The 24,181-nt window shown below is 42.1% G+C and overlaps 2 protein-coding genes across 2 annotated transcripts; both read right to left on the bottom strand.

Annotated features, from left to right (window-relative positions):
- Window positions 1–2,376: 2,376 nt before the first annotated feature.
- LOC102840773 (duodenase-1-like) lies at window positions 2,377–5,690 on the bottom strand. The gene is made up of 5 exons (XM_006835514.1): window positions 5,636–5,690; window positions 4,440–4,584; window positions 3,862–3,997; window positions 3,590–3,655; window positions 2,377–2,538 (listed from the first exon to the last, which is right to left on the bottom strand). Exons 1-5 carry the CDS (start codon window positions 5,688–5,690, stop codon window positions 2,377–2,379), a joined length of 564 nt encoding a protein of 187 aa, XP_006835577.1.
- Window positions 5,691–18,563: 12,873 nt separating this feature from the next.
- LOC102840388 (granzyme B-like) lies at window positions 18,564–22,057 on the bottom strand. Its single transcript, XM_006835513.1, has 5 exons — window positions 21,964–22,057; window positions 20,793–20,937; window positions 20,203–20,338; window positions 19,745–19,999; window positions 18,564–18,725 (listed from the first exon to the last, which is right to left on the bottom strand). The coding sequence occupies exons 1-5, from the start codon at window positions 22,016–22,018 to the stop codon at window positions 18,564–18,566; spliced, it is 753 nt and encodes a 250-aa protein (XP_006835576.1). The 5' UTR covers window positions 22,019–22,057.
- Window positions 22,058–24,181: the final 2,124 nt, after the last annotated feature.

The raw sequence follows: 24,181 nt of genomic DNA, 5'->3' as shown, positions 1-24,181 counted from the left end.
AAATTTGTTTTAAACCAGAGAACCATTTCTTCTGGTAAATAGAACACTTACATTGAATATAAATGTGAGTATGTGACATGTCTAAATATTATAGTTTGTTTTGCTTTCTGCATTTTCCTCCTTTTGTGGTTGTCTTTTCCTATTAAGGAACCTGGTCCCTGTTAAACCTGAAATGCAGGAATATTTTTCCATCCCCTAATCAGAAGCTCTGTGACATGCACTGCTCTTTCCTTGTAAAAGTGCCCAAGGTCGTTAAGAAATTGTATTGCAGTGTGGTTTGTGGACACGGTGTGAGAAGGCATATCTTTTAGGGTTGCATGATGCCAGAGGAAAAGAATTACTGCATGTCTCAAATGAGCAGGGAGACATTATAGCAGGGATGGCACTTATGTTCAACTCCCAGGCAGTGTCCCATATTGATGGCAAGAGCTCAGAGGGGTTGTCTACTGGGTGCACCTAGCACATGGAACATAGAACACGGAGCCTGCTTTTAGCAAAAGTCATAGAACTGTATGTACAACCCCTAAGATAAGAACAATGTTGAGGCGCCAAGGTGTTTCTAGAAACTGGACATATCAGGAGCCATGGTGGTTCTAGATTAGAGGCATTCTCCATTTTCCCAGACCACATGCACCTCTGATTCGAGTTTGACTCTGCACAGGTAAGAACTCGCAGTAATGACTGGAATTATGTTCCTGATCAGTTCAACAGAAAAGGTGTTTAAAGCCAGACTTTAATATATTCAAGCAAATATGTGAATTGAGTCTGTACAATTATGTTCATGCCTACCATCTCTTCCACGTGAAGTTGCTTAAGTGAATGGATTTGAAAACTTCATATCTAGAAACCACAGTCATTTCCAAATCCACAGACTGTTGTTCTTGGGTCACATATGATCATTCATGCAAATTGTAACCAGCAGTGAAAAATAAAATGCAAATATTTCTATTCCTATGTCTTTCCCACATAGAATTAGGGCATATGGACTCATCTGGTGGAAGAGAGAGACATTAGACAATTTCAGTGAAAATACTCAACACAGTTTCATTTGGGTGCAGATGATAGACTTGTAACATTCATTTTAATGCTTGCCACTTAGTAAGCATTTTAGCTGTATTTGTTGGTTGATTGGTGCTAACAATTGTGCTTTCCTTTCCTACTGCAGAGAGGAGTCCTTTCTAATTCCAAATTCTGATAATATCTGTGCTTTTAGCCAGGGAGATTAGCCTAGAGGCCAGCCATGACCAAGAGGGACAAACAGTAAGAGACTCAGGCTACCTGGTAGACAGTGGACCTTGAACTTATGGCGGGCACTGAGCTGAATGTTGAGTTGAATGGGGGTTGATTGATCCTGTCTAGGTGAGTGTTGGGACCAAGGGTCCTGGAGAGTGACCCTGCCAATTCTACTCTCCTAGGATCCTGCCTTGCACTAGTCCCTCTGAGGTTCTTTTTTGTCAGAGCATGGACTGAATTGGCATCCCAGTGGTGTGTTCTTACTGGAATCCACACAGGGCTCTGGATGTCCTTGGTGGCACGATGGGAGTGTGTGTGTCCAATTCAGATCAGTGTGGTCTGAAGGGAACAGGAGTTTGTGGACTATGAGATGTCTCAATGGTAAGTGGGAATTGTTATTGCTGTTGTTAAGTGTCATTGAGTTGGTTCTGACCCATAGCAACCCTGTATAGGATTTCTGAGGAGCAGCTGGTGAGCTTGAACTGCCAATCTTGCAGTTCAAACAACTTTGAAGTGTGATGCATTAACCCACAGCACCACACACATGGGAATAGAGGAGAAAAAGTGGCTAGGTGACTATAGGCTGGGCTGGGTCCTAAGTTCAGAGCAGGACAGAAATGGGCAGGTAGGAGACTAAGCCCAGTAGAGAATGAAGAACTTTTCCAAGACCCCTCTCTCCAAAATTCCCATATTCATTGGCTATAGGAGGGAAATGTCCTGATCTTGCTCTTTCCTGATATCCATGGCATGCCTGCTTGGCCTCCAGAACCCATTGGGGATCTCCTTCCTGTCTTCCATTTAACACAGGGGAAGAAAGTAAGAAGGTGATCCAAGCACAGGACCAGAGAGGTTTGTGTTTCCTCTTGAGGGTCTTCAACCTCAGCTCTGGAGAAGAGCAGGCCATGGAGATACAGGAATGAGTACGAAAGAGGTGCATGACTACTTGGCATGAAGTCTTGGAGAGGTGGTGGGAAGAAAAGGCAAAGCAGGACACAGAGCAGAATTATGTTCTTGTCCTACTTAGCTCAGAGTTGGTGAAATTGAAAGAAAGCAATGAATAAATAAGACGGCAAGCCTTTTCTCTCAGCCAGGACACATTTATTAAGATGCTGGACCTCCAGAAAAGATCAGTCACAGAGGGACTCAGTCTGATTTCTTCATTTGGAGGCTGTTTATGGTATTCTTTATCCATGGCAAGAAATAGGAGATTCTGGTGAAGATCAGTGGAGAAGTTCCATTATTCCTTTTATAGGAGACAATGCCCTGAGCCACCTTGTCACACACGAGAGGGCCTCCAAAGTCTCCCTGTGAACAGAGAGGGGAAGGACTGAGCTGGTTCTCCTCCTGTTTCTGCTGCCCTGTCAAGTTTCACACTCCAGGAGAAGGCCACCGTGTATGGTGTGAAAAAAATAGGGTCTGTAGGCCTCTGGGCATTCTCAGCTGCCAAACTCTGAGCCTAGATATATATATATATATTTTTTTGATTCACCTCACCACAGGCTGTGGCCTACCTTCTGCTCCTGTGTTCAGGATCCATTCCCTATAAAGGGATCTTTGGTTCTCAACTTCAGTAAACAGAGGCAGGTGAGTGCAACTAAATCCAGCATAGAGGACAGTTCATTAAACAAAGTTTCTTGAGTTACTGCCTGTTTTTTACTACTTTATATGGAGGGAGAGCTATTTTCTAGTATGTGTACCTTGGGGCAAGGCAAGCTTCCCTCCCCACCCCCCCCAAACAAACAATCAAACAGAAAAACCCCCAACAGAACAAAGTTGCTGCCAAGTTGATTTGGACTCATGGAAATCCATGAGTAGAAGTGCTCCACAGGGTTTTCTTAAAAGACCTCTTGGAGTGGGCTTGCACTCTATCCTCTAGGTTAGGTGCTTAGTCCAAACAGTTTGCACCATCTAAGAACCTTTGGAATGGGGCACAGAGTTGCAAATTCTTCCTTTTGGAAGAGGATTTTTTTCATAGTCACTGTTGGGAGACCAGCAGAAACCCCAGCGAGTTCTCAGTGAGGCTGCTCCCCTCTTCTCTTCCAAAGAGAAAAAGGCCACAACCTAGTGGGTGAAGGAGTCCTCTCACTGATTGGGTTTCCAGGTCCCAGGTCTTCCTAAAACATTCTACTCCCTAGAACCAGGATAGATAGATGCTTCATCTCACCTGAAAGGAAGAATCCTTTTTCTTTGGGTATCCCACACATATCTCAGAGGCGCGCTTGTAGCAGCCAGGGAAGTCAGTCTCACACTGCTGGTCTTTCTGTACAGTCATTATCACCTCATGCAGTTTTGATGTTGAACGGCGCCAAGAGAACTTTTCCCAGCTGACCACACTGCATGTCTTCCCTGATGCTACCGGGATCTTTGTCTTAGGTAGCTGGAGCATGCATACAGCTTTGGTCAATTCAGCCCTTTTCTCCAACTGATAGGGAGAGACAAGGAAGTCCAGGTCAGCAACAGCCTGCTGAGTCTACAGACCCAGACTGACTGCACTGTATTCCTGCTCATCCAAGGCTCTGCAACTAGTCAGGCAGCCAGTGTGGAAAGATGAAAAGGACAGGCATCATGGTGGGAGGAGAAACTCCCTGGACCCTGGGAAGAAAGGCACCTCATGGTGTTATGCCTCACCTGTAGTAGCATGATGTCATTTACATGTGTCTTGTTATCATAGTCTGGGTGGGGGATGGGTTTTTTCACACGAATGCGCTGCTGTGTCTCTTCCTTTTGTCTGATGTCATGGGCGCCCAGGGTGACATTCATGAAGCTGTACAGAGAGTAAGATGGGGTGGGGAGAGACAGAGGAGCTGTAGCCCAGAATGTGGGGTGAGCAGATGATAGCTAGGGCAGGACAGGCATGTACCTGATGGAAATGGAGGGGGCAGGAGGCAGGAGGGCTTGGGACTGAGCTCACTATATTTTCTGCTACTTGTAGCCCACGAGGGATGCTGGAGCCATTGGCAACTTCCCCAGTGTTTCTCAGGGATCAGTTACCCACTCAAGAAAACTTGCAACTCCCAAATCCATGCTTTCAGCTCTAACTATGGCACAGTTGTCCAGTCAAGATTCTATCTTCAGCTATCTCTCTGGCACAGACCCTGTTCCTCTCCCCACACAATTAGCTGCCCTCTCTTTCAGTCTGTGCTATGAGGAGTCCTTGAAGAAGGTCCGGCTTCCCAGGGGAGTGTAGGCTCTGTGCTACTCCTCACCTTCCCAGACAGCGAGCAGCCGTCAGTACAAAGTCTTCTTTGATCAGGAAACCACTGCATGCTTCTTCCTTTTGTTTTGAGAACCGAATATATGCCATGTAGGGACGAGAGTGGGGCTTGACCTTATGTCCCCTGATGATCTCCCCTGAAGGAGAACTCTGGTCTGCTGTGTGTACCACAGCAAGCATCTGCTTGACAGCTACAGAATTCCTATGCATTTACAAGCATGGGATGGTCAGAGGTGGGGTTGCTGGAGTTAGAGGCCTTAGTTTCCTCTGAGCAAGAGAAAAACAGTTTTTTGTCTGTCATCTCTCTTTTGCACATGGTTGGAGGTGAGCATAGCTGTCTAAGGGACCACCATGTCCCAGAGGCTCCAGAGAATTCCCCTCTTTATTTCTCTTGGTTTGAAATGAATTTCTAAGACCCCTTAGAGTCCTGTGATATCTGGGATGAGACTGCTTTCAAATGGCCAGGACATATGTTTAAGGATCTAAATGGTATTATATCCTGATTTCCTACAGCCTGACAGGAAATGCTCACTGGCTGCCTGAAGATGGATTGGCTGAGTGAAGGAATAACTACCAATTACTGGATGAGGGTTGCTGAGGTTGTGGGATTCTGGAAAGCAGAGAACTTTGGGTTTGCAAGAGATAGGGAGCTATGCTTCAAAAGATGCTGAGGCATGAGAAGCAGTATGCAGCACTGGAGAAATGGACTGAGGGATATTGGGGCAAAGTAAAGGTAAATATTATTAAAAAGACAGTGGTTCCATCAGTCCCAGAGTCCACTGAGCTCTGAGCTTCACTTCCAGGCAGATGGGTGAATGAAAGGATTTGTCTCAACCCAGACACAGAAGCCAGACTCTCTTTACCCTTCAGGGACATTTGTGTTTTTCTCCTTTCTTGTTCCCTACTCATGGCCTTGCACTTGTAGAAAAGTTTCACTTTCTAGATAAAAATTGCATGTCGATCCTAGATAAAAATTGCATGGGAAGGAGCAGTACTCCTGATTTCTCTTAAGACCAGATGTTCCTGCTCTACGCATAGTTAGTGTATCGAGACTTATAGTGGGGGCCTGGGGTGGGACTGGAGGTATTTGGAAACTTCCTAGTAGCTATGTGGGCCTGGAATGTGCAGAAGGAGATCACTGCTTCTTGTGGCATGGGGTGAGGCCTGGAGGGTGGGTCAGTCACTCACCTGTCTCTGTCCTTGGTACCAGAACGCAAGCTAAGAGGAGCAGGAGGATCTGCATCTTCCCAGGCTGATTGTACAGGTCAGAGTTGCTGGGGCTTCCTCCTGTCTTGCTTTTAGTCCCCAGGAGTGGAAGACGGTGGAGGCGGGTTCAGCGATCTAAAGGTTATCTCTGGTTTTGTGGTTACTCATTATAAAAAGCTTTTTACAAAAGCTTCCCTGCACCCCACCTCACACCTGTTTGCTGATGCTTTTTGAGTGCTCTGTGGGAGAATCAGTCACCACATGAATGCCCAAAGATGATGACTCAGAGCACAGAGTAAGAAACTCTTTAAGGGGGCAGACCCTAAATTACTGAGGAACATGTGCTTTTCCAAGAAGTACAACAAGAAAGGCCAGAAGAAGATGAAGGCCAACAACACCAAGGCACGTACCAAGGCTATCAAGGCTCTCATAAAGACCAGGGAAGTAAAGTCTAAGATCCCAAAGGGCATTAACCCCAAGCTCAGTTGACTGTCCTACAATGCCTATCTGATGCTGGGGAAGTGTGCACGGGCACGCATTGCCAAAGGTCTGAGGCTCTGCCAGCCAAATGCCATGGCCAAACTCAAAGTAAGGCTGACGCTCCAGGCAAGGCCTTAATTCAACCTCCAGCCAAGGCCTCAACTCAAGTTCTGGCTCCAGGTCAGGCTCATAAAGGTGGCTAGGTCCCCCTCAAATATAGAGTAGAATTGTTCATCTGAGGACAGAGGGACTGATGTGACCCTCTGAGGTGCAATCTACGTGGAGCTGGTGTCCTCCTGTCCTATTTTTACAGATAAACCTAAGGCAGGAAACAAAACAAAACAAAAAAACCGTGAAAATTTAAGCCTTTTATTCATTTTGAAAACTTTCTCTTTAGATTATAAATATGACTGTTTTGATATCACCACACCAGCATGAACTATTATTTTTTTGTGTGTGGCTTAAAAAATTCAGGATAATTTACATAAAATAAATTCACCATTTTTATGTTATTTATTCAAGTTTTTTTAATATACAATTTTTTTTTTAGGTATTGCCAAGTCGATTTCGACTCCAGCAACTCTGTGGGCAATAGAACAAAACACCGCCTGGTCCTGCGTCCACTGCTCATTCATTGTTACACTTGAGCCCATTACTGCTGCCACTGTGCCAATGCATCTCGTTGCGGGGTGGGGGTTGGGGGTGTGTCTTCCTATTTTTTGCTGAACCTTTACTTTACCAAGCATGATGTCCTTCTGCAAGGACCACACTTCTGATGAAATGTTTACAGTATCAGAGACCAAATCTCTCTATGCTGGCTTCTAATGAACATTCTGTCTGTGCTTGTTGCAACAGATTCTCTCAACATTCTCCTCCCAAACCATAACTCAAATGCATTAATTTTTCTCTGGTTTTCCTTATCATTGTTCAACTTTCACATGTTTATGAAGCGACTGAAAATATCATGGATTAGGCCAGGCACACCTTACTCCTCAAACTGACATCTTTTACTCTGGAGTACTTTAATGGTCTTGTGCAGTAAATTTGCCTAGTGTCATATGCCATTTGATTTCTTGACTGCTGCTTCCATGAATGTTGATAGAGTATCCAAACAAAATGAAGTCTTTGATAACTTCAATCTTTCCCCATTTATCATGATGTTATTTATTGGCCCATCTGTGAAGATTTTTGTTGTTGTTTTTTTTACATAGAGGTGCAACCCATACTGAAGGGTATGCTCTTTGATTTTCATCAGTTATGTATTTTAAATTCTCTTTGCTTTCAGCAAGCAAATCAGTATCATCTGCACATTGCATGTTGTTAGTGAGTCTTCCTCCAATCCTGATGCCATGTTCTTCATATAATCCATTTTCTCAGATTATTTGCTCAGAATACAGATTGAATAAATTTGGTCACACACCTTTCTTGATTTTTAACCATTCAGTGTTCCCTGACAACCATTCATGTTCCCCATGAGCACAAGTAAGTGATCTGGGATACTCATTCTTTGCAATGTTATCTTTAGCTCGTCATGATCCACATAGTCAGAAACCTTTGTATTATCAATAAAGCACAGGTCAATATCTTTATGGTATTTTCTGCTTTCAGCCAAGATCCATCTGATGCCAGCAATTATAGCTATCCCCATTTCACATCATGTTTGAATCCATGGTCAAAACTCTGACAGTTCCCTGTCTATGTACTGTTACAGCTGTTTTTGAATTATCATTAGCAAAATTTTACTTGCATGTGATATCAATGGTATTCACCGTTGGTTTCTGAACTCTGTTGGATCACTAACCTTTTAAACGGGCACAATTATGGATCTCTTCCAATCAGTTGGTCAGGTAGTTGTCTTCCAACTTTCTTAGCATAAATAAGTGAGATCCCCGTACAGCCCTTTAAATTATTCTGATAAGCAATAATGACTTCATTATGCTGTAATTTGAATTTACTTCTAAACAAGATGTTTAACATACCTATCTTTATTGTTGTGGTTGTCATGTGCCATCCAGTTAATTCCATCTGATGTCAGTAATAATATCCCTAGTCCTACATCCTCTTCTGATTCCAGCTTGAGTTTCTGGCAATTACTGTCAGTATTCTGCAGCAGCCATTTTTATTAGCCATGTTGCTGTTGTTGTCAGGTGCCATCGAGTCGGAACTGACTCATAGTGACCCCATGCACAGCAGAACGAAACAATGTCCGATCCTGGGCCAACCTCACTACTGCTGCCACACTTGAGTCCATCAATGATGCCACCTGGCCAATCCATCTCGTTAGAGGTCTTCCTCTTTTTCTCTGACCCTCCACCTTACCCAGCATGACATCCTTCTCCAATGATTGTTTCCTCCGGACAATATGTCCAAAGTATGAGAGATGAAGCTTAGCCATATGTATTGCTAATATTTAAAAAAAAAAATTTTTTGTTGAAAAAATACACACAGAACATACATCAATTCATTATTTTTTTAAAAAAAGATTTTATTGTGAATTGAGTGATAGTTTATGTGTGAGAACATCAGTGTTGCACCCATCTCATTGGATTTTGTTTCATTGCAGTGATTACAATTCCTTCCATGCATCATTATTTAACAGTATTTACTTCTATTCTCTCTCTCTCTCTTTTTTTTATGTACACAAAAACACTCAGAAATAATCATTTTAACAACCAAAGGGCACATTCTGCAAGCCTGCCTCCTGGCCAGCACACAGCCTTACTCTTTCCATAAGTCTAGAATCCTCAGTTGCTTTATCTCTCAATGCCATCATCTCTGCCTCCATCTCTGGTGTCATTTCTTTGGTTAGGGTCCCACATTCTGCTCATGCTCTTCTCCCTTGATTCTTATGGGAACCTCTCTTCCTGGAATGTAAGATTATCTACTTTTCTGCCTTTATGTTACAAAACTTTTACCTTTACAATTGTGACAATTACAACTAGTCATGATAACAACTACTCACTATTGAATCAAAAGAATCCTATTCCCATCTCCTATCACCAGTTGCATTGAGAAAAGGTAAAATTATTCATGGGGCTTCTACCTCCCTCCCCGCACACTCCGAAACTAAACTCTCTCTTGAAAATTTGTAAACCAGCAATTTTGTGCCTTTATAGCCCCTCCACCCCTATTTTAGGTAGCCAATGTCTAAGTTTCCCGACCCTGTCAACCTTGTATAATGAAGGGATAAGTTTGATCCTTGATGTGAAGATTCCTTCCCTCTCAGTTGGAATTTTGAGCTACTACATCCATAAGTATAGGTCAAGTTCTTCAAATTACAGCAATTTACACTTGCTTCCTTTATCAAATTTCTTTATCTTCCTCTAGTTGAGCTTTGGTCATCAAGTCATTGTAGCTATATCAAATGTGTACTATCTGAAAGTTTGGGTGTTCTTGTGGGTCTCTCCCCACTTCATATCAGCTGGACGCTTCACTATAAGCTCTAGCCCTCCATGGCTAAGTCACTGTCCATGGGCTCATAAGTTCCCAAATCTCTCCAGACTTTGAATCAACCAGCCCCTCTTCTCTCTCTCTCATGTCGAGGTCAACAGGAGTCTATGGAACATGCTGGAACTCAGCCCATATATTCATTACTGACTTTCTCCCCCTTCCACTCAAATGTAGACCTATGCATTCACCTAAAAGCTTGCATGCCTGCTCGTGTGTTCCTTTTGAGTTTCAATATTGGAGGCGGGTTTGTCCTGAAGGGACTGGATTGCTTACTTGTTCTCCCCGCAGAACAGCTTGCTTGTACTTGTAATAGTCAAATAGACTCCTGCTTTTGGTTTTGGTTTCATTTTTCCTGCTGGTCTTTCTCTTAGGAAGCATCTTCTGTTCCTCTAGCCACTCTGGGTTGGTCTGCATGTACTTTCAAGTGGGAATGTCCTACCTCAGAAGGTTCGGGATGGGGTTCAGTCTTCCACCTAAGGTCCTATACATGACAAGGGCTCCACAAGTAGCTTATTTTACTGGTTAAGTTTTAGAATGCTTTTTGGTATTCCAATCAGTTACAGATTGAAGATGGACTTACTAGCTTTCACTAATCATATTTCCTGATATTCCTTTCCATCTCACTCAAGTATTTCTTTAACAATAGTAGGCAAGGGAAACCAACATGCATAGATAGTCAAGCATTATTTTTCTTCTTTTCCCCATTCAGACTATGCCTGGATTCCTGTATCATAGATCCCTGTTGTTTCAAGGTTGAGCATACATCATTATTTACCTCTGTCCAAGTTAGCTCAAACAAACCTACCTAAGTGTTCCTCTATCACCTTATTCTTCCATTGCCCTCCCCAATGTTGTGTATTGCCCAATCCGAACACCCAAACTATGCTGTGTCTATCCCCTAATCTGTCCTCTAGTATCCCCTCCTTCCCACCTCTGGTAACCAACAAAAAAAAAATTTTTTTTTTCTTTTAGTATGGGTATCTTTTTTTAAGCTTTTGCAATAAAGGTCTTATGCAATATTTTTCCTTTTGTGACTGACTAATTTCACTCAGCATAATGTCCTCAAGGTTCATCCATGTTATATAGTGGTTTGCAGCTTCCTTATTATTCTCCAAGGCAGCATAATATTGCATTGTGTATACGTATCAATGCTTGTTTATACATTCTTCCATTGATGGGCACTTTGGCTGTCTCCATCTACTTCTATTGTAAATAGTGCAGCGATAAACCTTGGTGTGCATTTATCTACTTGTGTTCTAGTTCGTATTTCTTGTGGATATATACCAAGTAGAGTAATTGCTGGATCATAGGGTATTTCTATTTCTAACTTTCTGAGGAAGTGCCATACCATGTTCCAGAGTGGTTGAACCATTTTACATTCCTACCAGCAATATAGGAGAGTCCCAGTCTCTTCACATCCTCACCAGTGTTTATTGTCCTCTGATTTTTGAACTTTGCTATTATTGCTGGTGAAAGATGCAATCTCATTATTGATTTGCATCTCCTGGTGTGGTGCTGTGGGTTAATGCGCCAGACTGCAAAGTTGTTTGAACTGCAAGGTCAGCAGTTCAACCTCACCAGTCATTCCTCGGAAACCCTATACAGGGTCACTATGGGTCAGAACTGACTCAATGGCACTTCACAACAACACAACAACAAGAATGACTAATGATTGCGAACATTTCTTCATAAGTTTGTTGGCTGCCCAAATATCTTCCTTGTTGACATGCCTCTTCATGTCCTGTGTCCATTTTTTAATTGGGTTATTTGTCTTTTTCTTGTAGAGGTGTTGTAGTTTCCTACAGATTTTAGAGTTTCATTCCTTGTCTGATATGTCATTGCAAAAGATTTTTCCCTTTCTGTGGGCTCCCTTTTTACTTTTTTGGTGAAATCTTTTGATGCACATAAGTTTCTAACTTTTAGTATGTCCCAATCATCTATTTTGTCTTCTTTTGTTTGTACAAATCTCACAATGTATATGTGTGCCCTGTATTAGAGTCCTTAAATTTGTCTCCATTTTTTCATTGATGACCTTTATAATTCTGGGATTCACATTTAGGTCTTTAATCCATGTTGAGTTGGTCTTTGTATATGGTGTGAGATAAAGATCTTATTTCAATATTTTACATATTGAATTCCAGTTTTGCTAGCACCATCTGTTGAAGAGACTATCTTCTCCCCACTCAATGTACTTTGACCCTTTGTCAACTATTAGTTGGCTGTATGTGGATGGGTTAATTTCTGGATTCTCAATTCTGTTCCATTGATCTACATATGTTTCATTGTACCAGTAATAGGCTGTTTTGACCGTTGTTGGCATGTAGTAAATTTTGAAATTAGGGAGTGAGAGGCCTCCCGCTTTGTTTTTCTTAAGCAGTGCTTTGCTTATCCAGGGACTCTTTCCTTTCCACATAAAGTTTGTAATACTTTTTTCCATCTCTTTAAAGAATGTCATTGGAATCTGAATTGAGATTACATTATAGCTGTAGATTGCTTTGGGCAGTATTGACAGTTTCACAATGTTAAGTTTTCCTATCCCTGTTTGTAAGTCTCTTTTGGTTTCTTGTAGTAGTGTTTTATAGATTTCTTTGTATAGGTCTTTTGTTTCTCAGGTTATATTTATTCCTAAATATTTCATCCTTTGGGCAGCTACAATTCATTAATTTTTGCATGTATAGTTTAATGACATTGATTCCATCTTTCAAGCTGCACAATCATTCTCTTCCTCCTTTCTGAATTGGTCTTCTCCCATTAATATAAATTATGCCCCCCTACATTTCCTATCTAATCTTACTAATGCCAATTTGATTCTATATAGATGGAGTTTCAAAAAGCATAGTGCTCAAAGCACACAATCTTTATTAAGTTAGTTAAACCTTTGTTTGATTTAGGGAAGACTTCAGGGAATATGTTTGGTTCAAGGTTTAAAGAATACCCATACTTTTATGGATTCATGCAGTTTCAATGGCTCCAGAAAATCTGGATTCCATGAGAACTTGAAAACTTCTTCCTGAGCCATATTTTTAAGAATATGTTTTAAATGCTTTTTTTTTCCTTTAGAACTTTTTTCCTATGTCAGTTATTATTTGCTGTTGAGTTAATTCAGACTTATGACAATCCCTTTTTGTCAGAGTAGCACCTTGCTTCATAGAGTTCCAAATGGCTGATTTTTTGGAAGTACATAGCCAGGCCTTTCTTCAAAGGCACCTCTGAGTGGACTCAACTGCCAAAATTTTGCTTAGCATTCAAATGTGTTAACCATTTGCACTAGTCAGGGACTCCCATTTTTCTATAAAGTTCTTAGGTTATCTTAAACTGTGGCAAAATCAGAATCTGTAGGTTTAAGGGACCATTATTTGGTCCTAACTGATTTCATTTCTTCATTAGACTCATCTTGCTATCATCTCTGCATTCCTATTAGGCTGGGGTAATATTTTGTTTTTCTTCCGGTTTTATATCCCATCAAACACTACCATTTTGAGGGAGAGACTTGTTAGTGAAGAAGGTGTGGGTTATTTATTGTGAGGGGAGTGTAGCACTTTTACTTTGTCTCTATAGTGGCAAAGATGGGGAGAGAAAGAAGAGAAAAACATCAATAGAACAGATATTTTTCATTGAACTTCTATAGTTTTTGTATTTGTTAAAAAACCCTTTAATTTCTTCTTGTTGTGTTCCTAAATCACAAATAACAAAAAGCATGGGGAAGAACAAGATTTGGATTGCAGTTAATTCAGTAACTTTCAGAGGTGAGTGAAAGTCTAAGGTGGTGGGTAGAGAGAGAACTAGAGAGGAAGGGAGAGGAGAAATGGATTAAATGAGAACAGTGCACCCCTCCTTCCTAAAACAGGACACTGTGCACCAACAGACTCAAAGACAAAAACCCAAAATGAGGTTGACTACATTTCTGGGTGAGGGACAGTTGGAGGAGAGTCATATGCTGGGTTGTGATGTTCCCTTTGATAGGACCTTAGGTCACACTCAAGAGCTCCGTCTCCCTTACTCCAGTCTGGGGATATCTATCTCCCCAGGAATATCTCCCACCGAGGCCATTTCCCACCCTTCCTCAAAGTATTTCATTTCCATAAGGCCTGAAGGTCAAACCTTAACCTTCTGTAGTGAACAGATTCTTTCTGCTCCCGTCTCACTCAGGAGTTAACACATGGGGTGTATTGCAATCTATTGAAATGGCATGAAGTATATGATTTGATGAATGTGAAACTGATGATCTGCTCTTTACTCAATTCACAGTAAAATGTTAAAAACCAAAAAGGGATGTTTCTTTCAACTGAAAGAGAACACATGAACAGGTATGTAAGCTTGCTGGCAACCATGTTGGTCTGCTGGTGAGTGGAAGAGGGGGAAAGGCAGCAATGAAGAAATGAGCTGAGTTTGACCACCATCCATAGACTCCCATCAACCTGGAGATGAAAGATAAAAAGAGGAAGGGCTGGTAGGTTCAAAGTATGGTGAGACCTGGGGACTCATGAGCCTATGGATAAGGCCATAGCCAAGGAGAGTTAGAGCTGAGAGTGAAGTGTTCACCTGATATGAAATGAGGGGAGACGCACAAGAACGCAAAACTTGTAAATAATACCCATTAGACCTAGCTTCAATGGCTTGATTATCAGAACTCCACTATGAGATGAAAACAAAAGAGTTTTTGATAAAGGAAGTAAGTGTAAATTGCTACAATTTGATGAAATTGACCTAATGGATGTAGTATAGCTCAAAATACCAATTGAAAGGGAAGTAGTCTTCCCATCAAGTATCAAGCCTATCACCGCTGTATACAGGGTTGATATGGATGGGTAACAGACATTGGCTACCAAAAATGGGGTGCGGGGGCTATAAGGCAAGAAGTTGTTGGCTTACAAGTTTTCAAGAGGGAGTTTAGTTTTAATTGTGCAGGGGAAGGTAGAGTCCCCATTGAATTGTTTTCATCTTGTCTAAATGGGTCTGGTGAAAGGAGATGGGGATAAGATTCTTAAGATTCAATAGTGAGTAATCATGACTAATTGTGACTGTCCCAATAGTTAAGGTAGACATTCTATAACAAAAAGGGGGGGCAGTAGTTAATTGTACAGTCAGGAAAGAGGACCCTAGGACCACCAAGGGAGAAAAGCACAAGCAGAATGTGGGACTCTATCCAGAGAAACAGCGACACCAGAGATGGAGGCAGAGATGAGGACATGGAGAAATAGATCATTTGAGGAATCTAGACTCATGGAAAGAGACAGACTGTGTGCTTGCAGCCAGGAGGCAGGCATGCAGAATGTGCCCTTTGATTCTTTAAATGATTATATATTTCTGAGTGTTTTTGTGTACATCCAAAACAAAAAACAAAACAAAACAAAAAACAGAGAGAATAGACACCAATATTGTTGAATGACGATGCACGGAAGAGATTGTAATCATTGGAATGAAATGATGAGTGTAAAACAGATGTTTTCCCATGAAAACTATTACTCAATTCACAATAAAAACTAATAAACAAACCAACTATTTTTAAAAACAGTAGTTATGATTTGTCTTCTAACACTCCTGATTCTATAACGTCCCTACTAAAAGATGATTGTTAAAAAGTGTTTCCATACATATTTTAAAGAAATAAAATTGGATTCATACTCTATGCATCATAGGCATACCTTGGAGATAGTGTGGGATCAATTCCAGACCAGTGCAATAAAGCAAATATCATACACACACACACACACACACAAAGAAGGATATTTCCTTAGAACTGAATTGTGTAAAACAACGTAGTAGAAATATGACAAAGACGTGTGAAAAATTTCTCTTTTGTGCTTCTTGAAAAGAAGAGTTATTCTTTTAAAAGTGTGGGAGGTAAGGAAATAAAAAAGAGGAGAAAGTCTGTTTCTAGAAGAGTAAAAGTCATATGCTCATTTTTGAAATTGTGCTTCTTACATTTCTTAAAATAGATTATTGGGAGCACAATGGATCTGTAGGATAATCACTGACCTACGAACCACAAAGTCAGTGGATCACGCTTCAAAGGCAATCTGCGAGGAAGTTGAGACATTCTGCTCCTACAAAGATATGAGAACAGATTAAACAATGCTGCAGACTAATGTGTCAGACTGCAAAGTCGTTTGAACTGCAAGGTTGGTGGTTCAAGGTCACCAGCTTCTCCTTGGAAACTATATACAGGGTCGCTATGGCTTGGAATCGACTCAACAACACTTAACAACAACAAAATATTAATAAAAATTAGACTGTCAGAACTTTTACTCTATGCATTTATGTATGTATCCCTATAGTTAGTATTTTTGTTTGTTTTTAATTTCAATCTTTAGAAATTTAGTTAGTGAGACATGGGATAAAGAAAATATATCAGGCAAACTTATAAAAAAGAATGGTGGTGAGTAGAGAAGACAGAATCACACCATACATGGCCCCCATAATTAATTAGAAAGATCTTGCCATACATTTAAGTCTATCTTCACCAGGAACTAATTTAGCAGTCCTCCCTGTGTGTCCTGGGACCTCACTCTGCTTGTGGGTCTGCACAATGGCTGCCAAGGAGTCCTAGACTTTCTCTCCAGGAAGATACCTGAACCACAGATCATCTCTTATCCAGGAATACCATGACTAGATCTTAAGATGGGTGTGAGAAGAAGACAGTTACGATTTCTTGCTGTCCTGGTGGTCGGGAATGTGGGTTTTGTCTTAACTTCTGTGATACCATTGATTGGAACTTTTTTTTTTTTTTTTTTTTTCAATCATTTCTCAGAAGAGGATGTGGGCCTGTAACAACTGTTTTCACATTTGTCTTAAACCACAGAACCATTTCCTCAAAGTAAATATAGTACTTAAACAGGATTTATATGTGAGAAGGTCATGTTTCTAAATACTGTTTTGGTTTTGTTTTCTGCATTTTCCTCTTTTTATTGTTGTCTTTTCCAGTTAATGACCCAGGCCTTTGTTAACACCTGAAATGCAGGAATACTTTTCCATCCCCAAATCAGAAGCTCTGTGGCATCCACTGCTCTTTCCTTGTACAAATGTGCAAGGTCAGTAAGACATTATATTGCAACGTGGTTTGTGGACAGGTTTGAGAAGGCATACCTTTTAGGGTTGCATGACAGAGGAAAAGAATTATTCCATGTCACATATGAGCTTATATTGTGTGTATTGGTAGCAGGGAGGCATTATAGCAGGGATGGAACTTACATTCAGCTCCCAGACAGTGTCCCATATTAATGGGCAAGAGCTCAGGGATGGCTGCTGGGTTTACCTGGCACATGGAGCCCATATTCAGCAAAAGTCACATATTGTATGCATGGCTCCTAAGGTGAGAACTTCTAATGTTGAGAAGTCCAGGGGTGTCTAGAAACTTTGGACATATCAGTAGCCATGATGGCCTAAGATGGGAGGCATTCTCCATTTTCCCTGACCACATGGATGTCTGAGTCTAGTTTGGTTCTGCACTTACAGTAATGCCTGGAATTATGTTCCTGATCAGTCCAACAGAAAGGGTGTTTAAAGCCAGACTCTTTGGTGTTCACACAAATATATAAATGTTTTTCCCAGAAATCGAATCTGTACAATTATGTTCCCGCTTACCCTCTCTTCTAGGTGAAGTTGCTTCAGTGAACATAGTATGAAAACTTCATATCGAGAACCACAGTCATTTCCAAATCCATAGACTGTCGTTCTTGGATCACATATGATCATTCATGCAAATTGTAACCAGGCATGAAAAATAAATACAAATATTTCTATTCCTATGTCTTTCCCACATGGATCTTGGCCATATGGACACATCTGGTGGAAGGGAGAGACATTAGACAATTTCAGTGAAAATAGTCAACACAGTTTCATTTGGGTGCAAATGATAGACTTGTTACACTCATTACAATGCCTGCCATTGGTAAGCATTCAAGCTGTATTTGTTGGCTGCTTGATGTTTTCCTTACCTGCTTCAGAGAAAAGTCCTTCCTAATTCCAGTGGCTGATATAATCTATGCTATTAGCCAGGGAGATTAGCCTAGAGGCCAGTCATGACCAAGATGGACAAACAGTAAAAGACTCAGGCTACGTGGTGGGCAGTGGATCATGAGGTTATGGTTGGTACTGAGCTGAATGTTGAGTTGAATGGGGGTTGATTGGTCCTGTCTAGGTGAGTGTTGGGACCAAGGGTACTGGAGAGTGACCCTGCCAGCTCTACTCTCCTAAGACCCTGCATTGCACTAGTCCCTCTGAGGTTCTTCTCTGCCAAAGCACGGACTGAGTTGGCACCCCAGCGGTAATAACCTTGCTGGAATCCACACAGGTCTCTGGATGTCCTTGGTGGCAAGATGAGGAAGGGGTCCAGTTCAGATCAGTGTGGTCTGCAGGAAACAGGAATTGGTGGACTCTCAATGCTAAGTAAGAATGGAGGAAAAATAGTGACTAGGAGACTGGTGGCTGGGCTGGGTCCTAAGTTCAGTTCAGGGCAGAAATGGGCAGGAAGGAGGCAAAACCCCGGAGACAGACATAGCTCAGGGACCACCTCCTGCCAAAATTGCCATCTTCACTGGCTGTAGAAGGAAAATACCTTGGTTTTGCTCTTCTCTGAGACCCATTGTATGCCTACTTTGCCTCCAAAACCCCATTAGAGATCTCTTCCTCTCTGACAGTTAGCACAGGGCAAAGAAGTAAGAAAGTCACACAAGCCCAGGACCAGAGTGGTTTGTGTTTCCTCTTAAGGGTGTTCAACCTTGGTTCTCATGAAGCGCAGGCCATGGAGATACAGGGATGAGTAAGGAGGAGATGCATGACTGCTTTGCATGGGGAACTGGGGATGTGGTGGGAGAAAAGGGAAAGCAGGACACAGAGCAGAATTATGTTCTTGGCGAACTTGAGAGCTTGGTGAACTTGAAAGCAAGTCAAGGAATAAACAAGACAACAACATATCATCTCAGCCAGGACACATTTATTTAGGTGTTGTACCTCCAGAGATGATCAATCACAGAGGGGCTCAGTCTGATTTCTTCAATTGGGGGCTGTTTATGGTATTCTTTATCCATGTCAGGAAACTCGTGATTTTGGTGAAGACCCGTGGAGGAGTCCCACTGTTGTTTCCATAGGAGACAATGCCCTGAGCCACATTGGCACATATGAGAGGGCCTCCAGAGTCTCCCTGTGAACAGAGAGGGGAAGGACTGAGCTGGTTCTCCTCCTGTTTCTGCTGCCCTGTCAAGTTTCACACTCCAGGAGAAGGTCACCTTGTATGGTGTGAAAAAACATGGTCTGTAGGCCTGTGGGCATTCTCAGCTGCCAAACTCTGAGCCTAGACATTGTTTATTCACCTTATCCCAGGGTGTAGCCTACCTTCTGCTCCTAGGTCCAGGATCCTTTCCCTATAAGGGACTATGGGACCTTTGGTTCTCTGCGTAAATAAACAGAGGTAGGTGAGCACACCTAAATCCATCATAGAGGACAGTCCACTAACAAAGTGGCTGCTATTTCCTGAGTTACTGCCTGTTTGTTTTATGACTTTATGTAGAGGGAGAGTTATTTTCTACTATGTGTGCTCTGGGGAGAGGCAAGCTTACCCCCTAAAGCAAACAAAAAACCAAACAGAACAAAGTTGCTGCCTTGTTGATTTAGACTTCTGGCAATCCATGAGTAGAATTGCTCCACAGGGTTTTCTTAAAGGACATCTAGGAGTGGGCTTGAACTCTACCTTCTAGTTTAGACGCTTAGTCCAAACAGTTTGTACCACCCAAGAAACTTTAGAATGGGGTGTTGTTGTTGTTGTTAAGTACCATGGTGACCTCATAGTGACCCTGTACAGGGTTTCCGAGGCTGTAAATCTTTATGGGAGCAGAAAGCCTCATCTTTCTCCCGCAGAACGGCTGGTAGTTTCGAACTGCCAACCTTGAGGTTCGCAGCCTAATTCGTAACCACTATGCTACCAGAGCTCCTTAGAGAGTCACAAATTCTTCCATTTGGAAGAGGTTTTTCTCATAGTCACCACTGGGAGACCAGCAGCAATTCTAATGATGCCTCACTGAGGCTGTTTGCCTCTTTTCTTCCAAAGGGAAAAAGGTCACAACCTAGTGGGTAAAGAAGTTCCCTCACTGATTGGGTTTCCAGGTTCAAGTTCTTAAAACATCTTACACCCTAGAACCAGGATAGATAGATGCTACATCCCACCTGAAAGGAAGAAGCATTTTTCTCCGGGTCTCCCACACATATCTCAGAGGCGCTCTTGTAATTGCTGTAGCGGGTCTTACACGTCTCGTCCGTCTGCACAGTTAGCGTCACCTCATGCAGTTTGGAAGTTTTACTGTGCTGTGAGACTTTGCCCCAGCCGGCCACACTGCATGCTGTCCCTGGCATTACTGGGATCCTTTTTTCAGGTAGCTGGAGCATGCATACAGCTTTGGTCAATTCAGCCTTTTTCTCCAACTAGTAGAGAGCGACAAAGAAGTCTGTCAGCAACAGCCTGCTGAGTCTACAGACCGTGACTGACTGCACCGCATTCCTGCTTGTCCAAGGCCCTGCAACTAGTCAGACAGTCAGCGTGGAAAGATGGAAAGGTCAGGGGTCATGCTGGGAGGAGAACCTCCCTGGACCCTGGGGAGCAAGGCGCAGCAGGGGTTATGCCTCACCTGTAGGAGCATGATGTCATTGTATAATATTGTCTCATTATAGTCTGGGTGGGGAATGGCTCTTCTCACAGAGATGTGCTGCTGAGTCTCTTCCTGCTTGTCAATGTCGTGGGCACCCAGCGTGACATTCATGAAACTGTACAGAAAGTAGGGTGGTTTAGGGGGAGTCACAGGAGCTGTAGCCCAGAATGTGGGGAGAGCAGATGATAGCTAGGACAGGAGAGGCGTGTACGTGATCGTGATCGAAATGGAGGGGACAGGAGGGTTTGGGACTGAGCTCACTATGCCTTCTGCTACTTGTAGCCCAGAAGGGATGCTGGAGCCATTGATAACTTCCCCAGTGTTTCTCAGGGATCAGTTACCCACAAGAAAACTTGCAAGTTTTCCTGCATTTGACCCCAAATCCATGCTTCTGGCTCTAACTATGGCACAGTTGTCCAGTCAAGATTCTATCTTCAGCAATCTCTCTGGCACAGACCCTGTTCCTCTCCCCACACAATTAGCTGACCCCTCTCGCAGTCTGTGCTGTGAGGAGCATTTGAAGAAGGTAAGGCTTCCCAGGGGAGTGTAGGATCTTTGCAGCAACTCACCATCCAAAACAGTGAGCAGCCGTCAGAACAAAGTCTTCTTTGATCAGGAAACCACTGCATGCCATTTTATCTTGTTTCAAGGATTGAATATATACCATATAGGGCCGAGAGTGGGGCTGGGCTTCATGTCCCCCGATGATCTCCCCTGAAAGAGAACTTTGGTCTGCTGTGTGTACCACTGAGTCCCCCAGAAAGCATCTGCTTGATAGCTCCAGAATTACTATGCCTTTACAAGCGTGGGATAGTCTAAGGTGGGGTGGCTGGGGTTAGAGGCCTTAAGCTTCTCCTCTGGACAAAGGAAGAACAGCCTTTGGTCTGTCATCTCTCTTCTGCACATGGTTGGAGGTGAGCATAGATGTCTCAGGAACCGCAATGTCTCAGAGGCTCCAGAAAATGCCCCTCTTTGTCTTTCTTGGTTTGATAGGAGTTTCTAAGACCCTTCAGAGTCCTGTGATATTTGTGCTGGGACTGCTTTCAAGCAGCTAGGACATAAGTTTAGGGATCTAAATGGTATTAGATCCTATTTCCTACAGCCTGACAGGAAATGTTCATTAGCTACCAATTAATTACTGGCGGAGGGTTGCTGGGGTTGTGGGATTCTGGAAAGCAGAGAAATTTGGGTCTGTAAGAGGTAGGGGCCTATGCTTGAGAAGATACTGGGGCATGAGAAGCAATGTGCAGCACTGGAGAAATGGATTGAGGGGTCTTGGGGTAAAGTAAAGGTAAACAGTGTTAAAGGGACAGTGGTTCCACCAATCTTAGGGTCAGCTGAGCTCTCCACTTTTCTTCCAGGCAGATGTGTGAATGAAAGGAAGACTTGTGTCAGCCCAGACAATTTTTACCAGGCTCATTTTACCCTGTGCTGGGACATTTGTATATTTCTCCTTTCTTGTTCCCTTCTAATTATTTTGCACTTCTAGGAAAGTTCCATTTTTCAGATTAAAATTGCATGTAGAACATGGGGTAGCAATAGGACCCCTGATACCTCTTAAGAACAAATGTTCCTGATTATCCTGCAAATAGCTTATCCAGACTTATAGTGGAGGTCTGGGGTGGGACTAGAGGTATTCAGAAACTTCCTAGTAGCTAGATGGCTCAGGAATGTGCAAAAGGAGATCAGTGCCTGCTGTGGCATGGGGTGGGGGCTGGGAGGGTGGGGCCAGTCACTCACCTGTCTCTGTCCTTGGTACCAGAACGCAGGCTAAGAGGAGCAGGAGGAGCTGCATCTTCTCAGGCCGATTGTCCAGGTCAGAGTTGCTGTTGCCTCCTCCTGGCTTGCTTTTATCTCCCAGGAGAGGAAGAGTGTGGAGGTGGGCTCAGTGATCTCATGGTCTCCTCTGGTTTTGTGGTTATTCATTATAAAAGTCTTTTACAAAAGCTGCCTTGCACCCCACCCCACACACGCCTGCTGATGCTTTTTGGGTGCTGTGTTGGAGAATCAAGCAGTCACCACATGAGGACCCATAGCTGATGACTCAGAGCAGGGACCGAGGGTAGAAGATGAGACTGTAGATTGTAACATTAGCTACAATACTAGAGTCTCAGAAACCAGTGTCCCCAGTGATAGAACCACTAATGGTTTCATTTCATCATTGCTGAGTCCATCAGGGTAATTGTCTTTGCTGATGTGTGTTTTCTGTGCCAGGACCAGGCATGTTGGAGATGGGTCTCTTTTCCTTAGGGAGTTAACTATCTTAAGGAAGAGATTAGACTCATCAGTGACCAGATCATAGTACGGTGAGGGTTATAGCAGAGGGACACATAAGGCAGCAAGGAGGCAGGACTATATGCTAAACCCATACAGCTCCTTTCCTAACTGACTTTTTAATGTCCTTTATTTAAATACAAAATGCACAGAGTGAAAGAGGCCACCCCTTCCAATGTTTTTAACATGGTCTTGCCCTTGATTTTTATTGACCTGGGTTAAGGACCTAAAAAGTTGGATCCACTGATTTACTTGAGACTTTGGGTAAAAGACTTGGGGTGGATCACACCCAAGTCTATGAACTCAAAATGGGAAAGGGCTGGTTCACCCAGAGAAGGTCAATTTAGTCAGTTGCTGATATCCTATGAAGTGGAAAAGTGCTCCTGGCATCTGTATACCAATAATTGCCTTTTACTATTCTCTGTCATCTGTCCAGAGATCCACACTTCTGATGTAATAGACCTCACTGTTATATTAGCTTTTAACACAGTCAAAATTGGCTTAATGACAACTAAAAACAAGCTTATTAAAGGTCCATAGAAAACATTTGCTAAACTATTCTGATTACCTTACTACAATGGAAGTGAAGGATTGTTACTGCAAAACAGCCCACATCTGATTCTGTTAAAAGAACAACTATGTGCAGTTCTATTTAGTGACTTAAGTTTTAATTTTTGTATTTTCCATATTTGGAAATATAATATTTCAAAATACACAATTTCAGTCAAAACTTACTCCCTTTCACAAACCTTTTAAGAGCTTCATTTTTTTCAGTAGTGGACATTTTAAAAATAAAATTACTCTTTTGATTATATGGACTTGTTTGCTAAGAATTAGGCTCCTAGCTATTGGATCAACAGTTGAAACCCACTGTTTCAACTGGAATAATGATACTCCCATAAAAATGTCCAGTCTCAGAAACTCTATGAAGCAGCTCTACTCTATCATTTAGGGTCTCTATGAGTCTGAATCAACTTAATGACAGTTTTTTTTTTAAATTGATTTTTTTGGAAAAAATTCTGATTATAGTGGCAATATACGTTCATTAAGAACATTTGCAAAGTAGTACTGAAAAACATCATTCATCTGACCATCACGCATATACAGTCTGACAACAATATAAGTATATGGAAAGCAATGTCCTTTTATTCTCATTTAACATTGAAATTTATGGATTTCCCCCATGTTCTTAGAATCTATTGGTTAATATAACTCTCTCTTTTCAACTTACAAAAAAATTTAGCATGTATGTAATGTACACAATTATTGGAAAATTGAAAACCTAATCTAAACAGAAAACAATTTAAGTTACTTGATTTCATATCACTCTGATAATTATCTTTAATGCTTTGAAATATGATTTATTACAACTTTTGCTCTTAGAAATATAGTAAAACCTATGAAAGCTGGAATCCATGTAAGGCAGAAACCTGTCAGAAAAGCAAACCTCAAATATGTTCCACTAATAGCAGCAGAAAGGTGGAAAGACAGCACCCTGTCAACAGCAGAAACCATCTGATTCTCAGATTTTAAATTGAAAAGGGATTATAGTAAGCATAAGGCTCTGAGATTTTTCATACTTAACAATATGGGTAAGGAGCTCTGGTAGCGTAGTGGTTACGAATCGGGCTGCGAACCTTAAGGTCAGCGGTTCGAAACTACCAGCCGCTCCGCGGGAGAAAGA

The sequence above is a fragment of the Chrysochloris asiatica genome, unplaced genomic scaffold (assembly GCF_000296735.1).
Source record: "Chrysochloris asiatica unplaced genomic scaffold, ChrAsi1.0 scaffold00017, whole genome shotgun sequence".
In the NCBI taxonomy this organism is placed as follows: Eukaryota; Metazoa; Chordata; class Mammalia; order Afrosoricida; family Chrysochloridae; genus Chrysochloris; species Chrysochloris asiatica.
This window is presented reverse-complemented; position numbering and strand designations above follow the sequence as displayed.

Bases quoted from the DNA above. Each gene is read 5' to 3' on its own strand.
- LOC102840773 (XM_006835514.1), bottom strand. From the start codon at position 5,690: ATGCAGATCCTCCTGCTCCTCTTAGCTTGCGTTCTGGTACCAAGGACA. The intron at 3,998-4,439 runs GTGAGGAGTAGC...CTCTCTGTACAG, and splicing joins GCTGCTCGCTGTCTGGGAAG to CTTCATGAATGTCACCCTGG. The intron at 2,539-3,589 runs GTAGCATCAGGG...CTCTGTTCACAG, and splicing joins TACCTAAGACAAAGATCCCG to GGAGACTTTGGAGGCCCTCT.
- LOC102840388 (XM_006835513.1), bottom strand. From the start codon at position 22,018: ATGCAGCTCCTCCTGCTCCTCTTAGCCTGCGTTCTGGTACCAAGGACA. The intron at 20,339-20,792 runs GTGAGTTGCTGC...CTTTCTGTACAG, and splicing joins GCTGCTCACTGTTTTGGATG to TTTCATGAATGTCACGCTGG. The intron at 20,000-20,202 runs GTGAGGCATAAC...GCTCTCTACTAG, and splicing joins ATGACATCATGCTCCTACAG to TTGGAGAAAAAGGCTGAATT.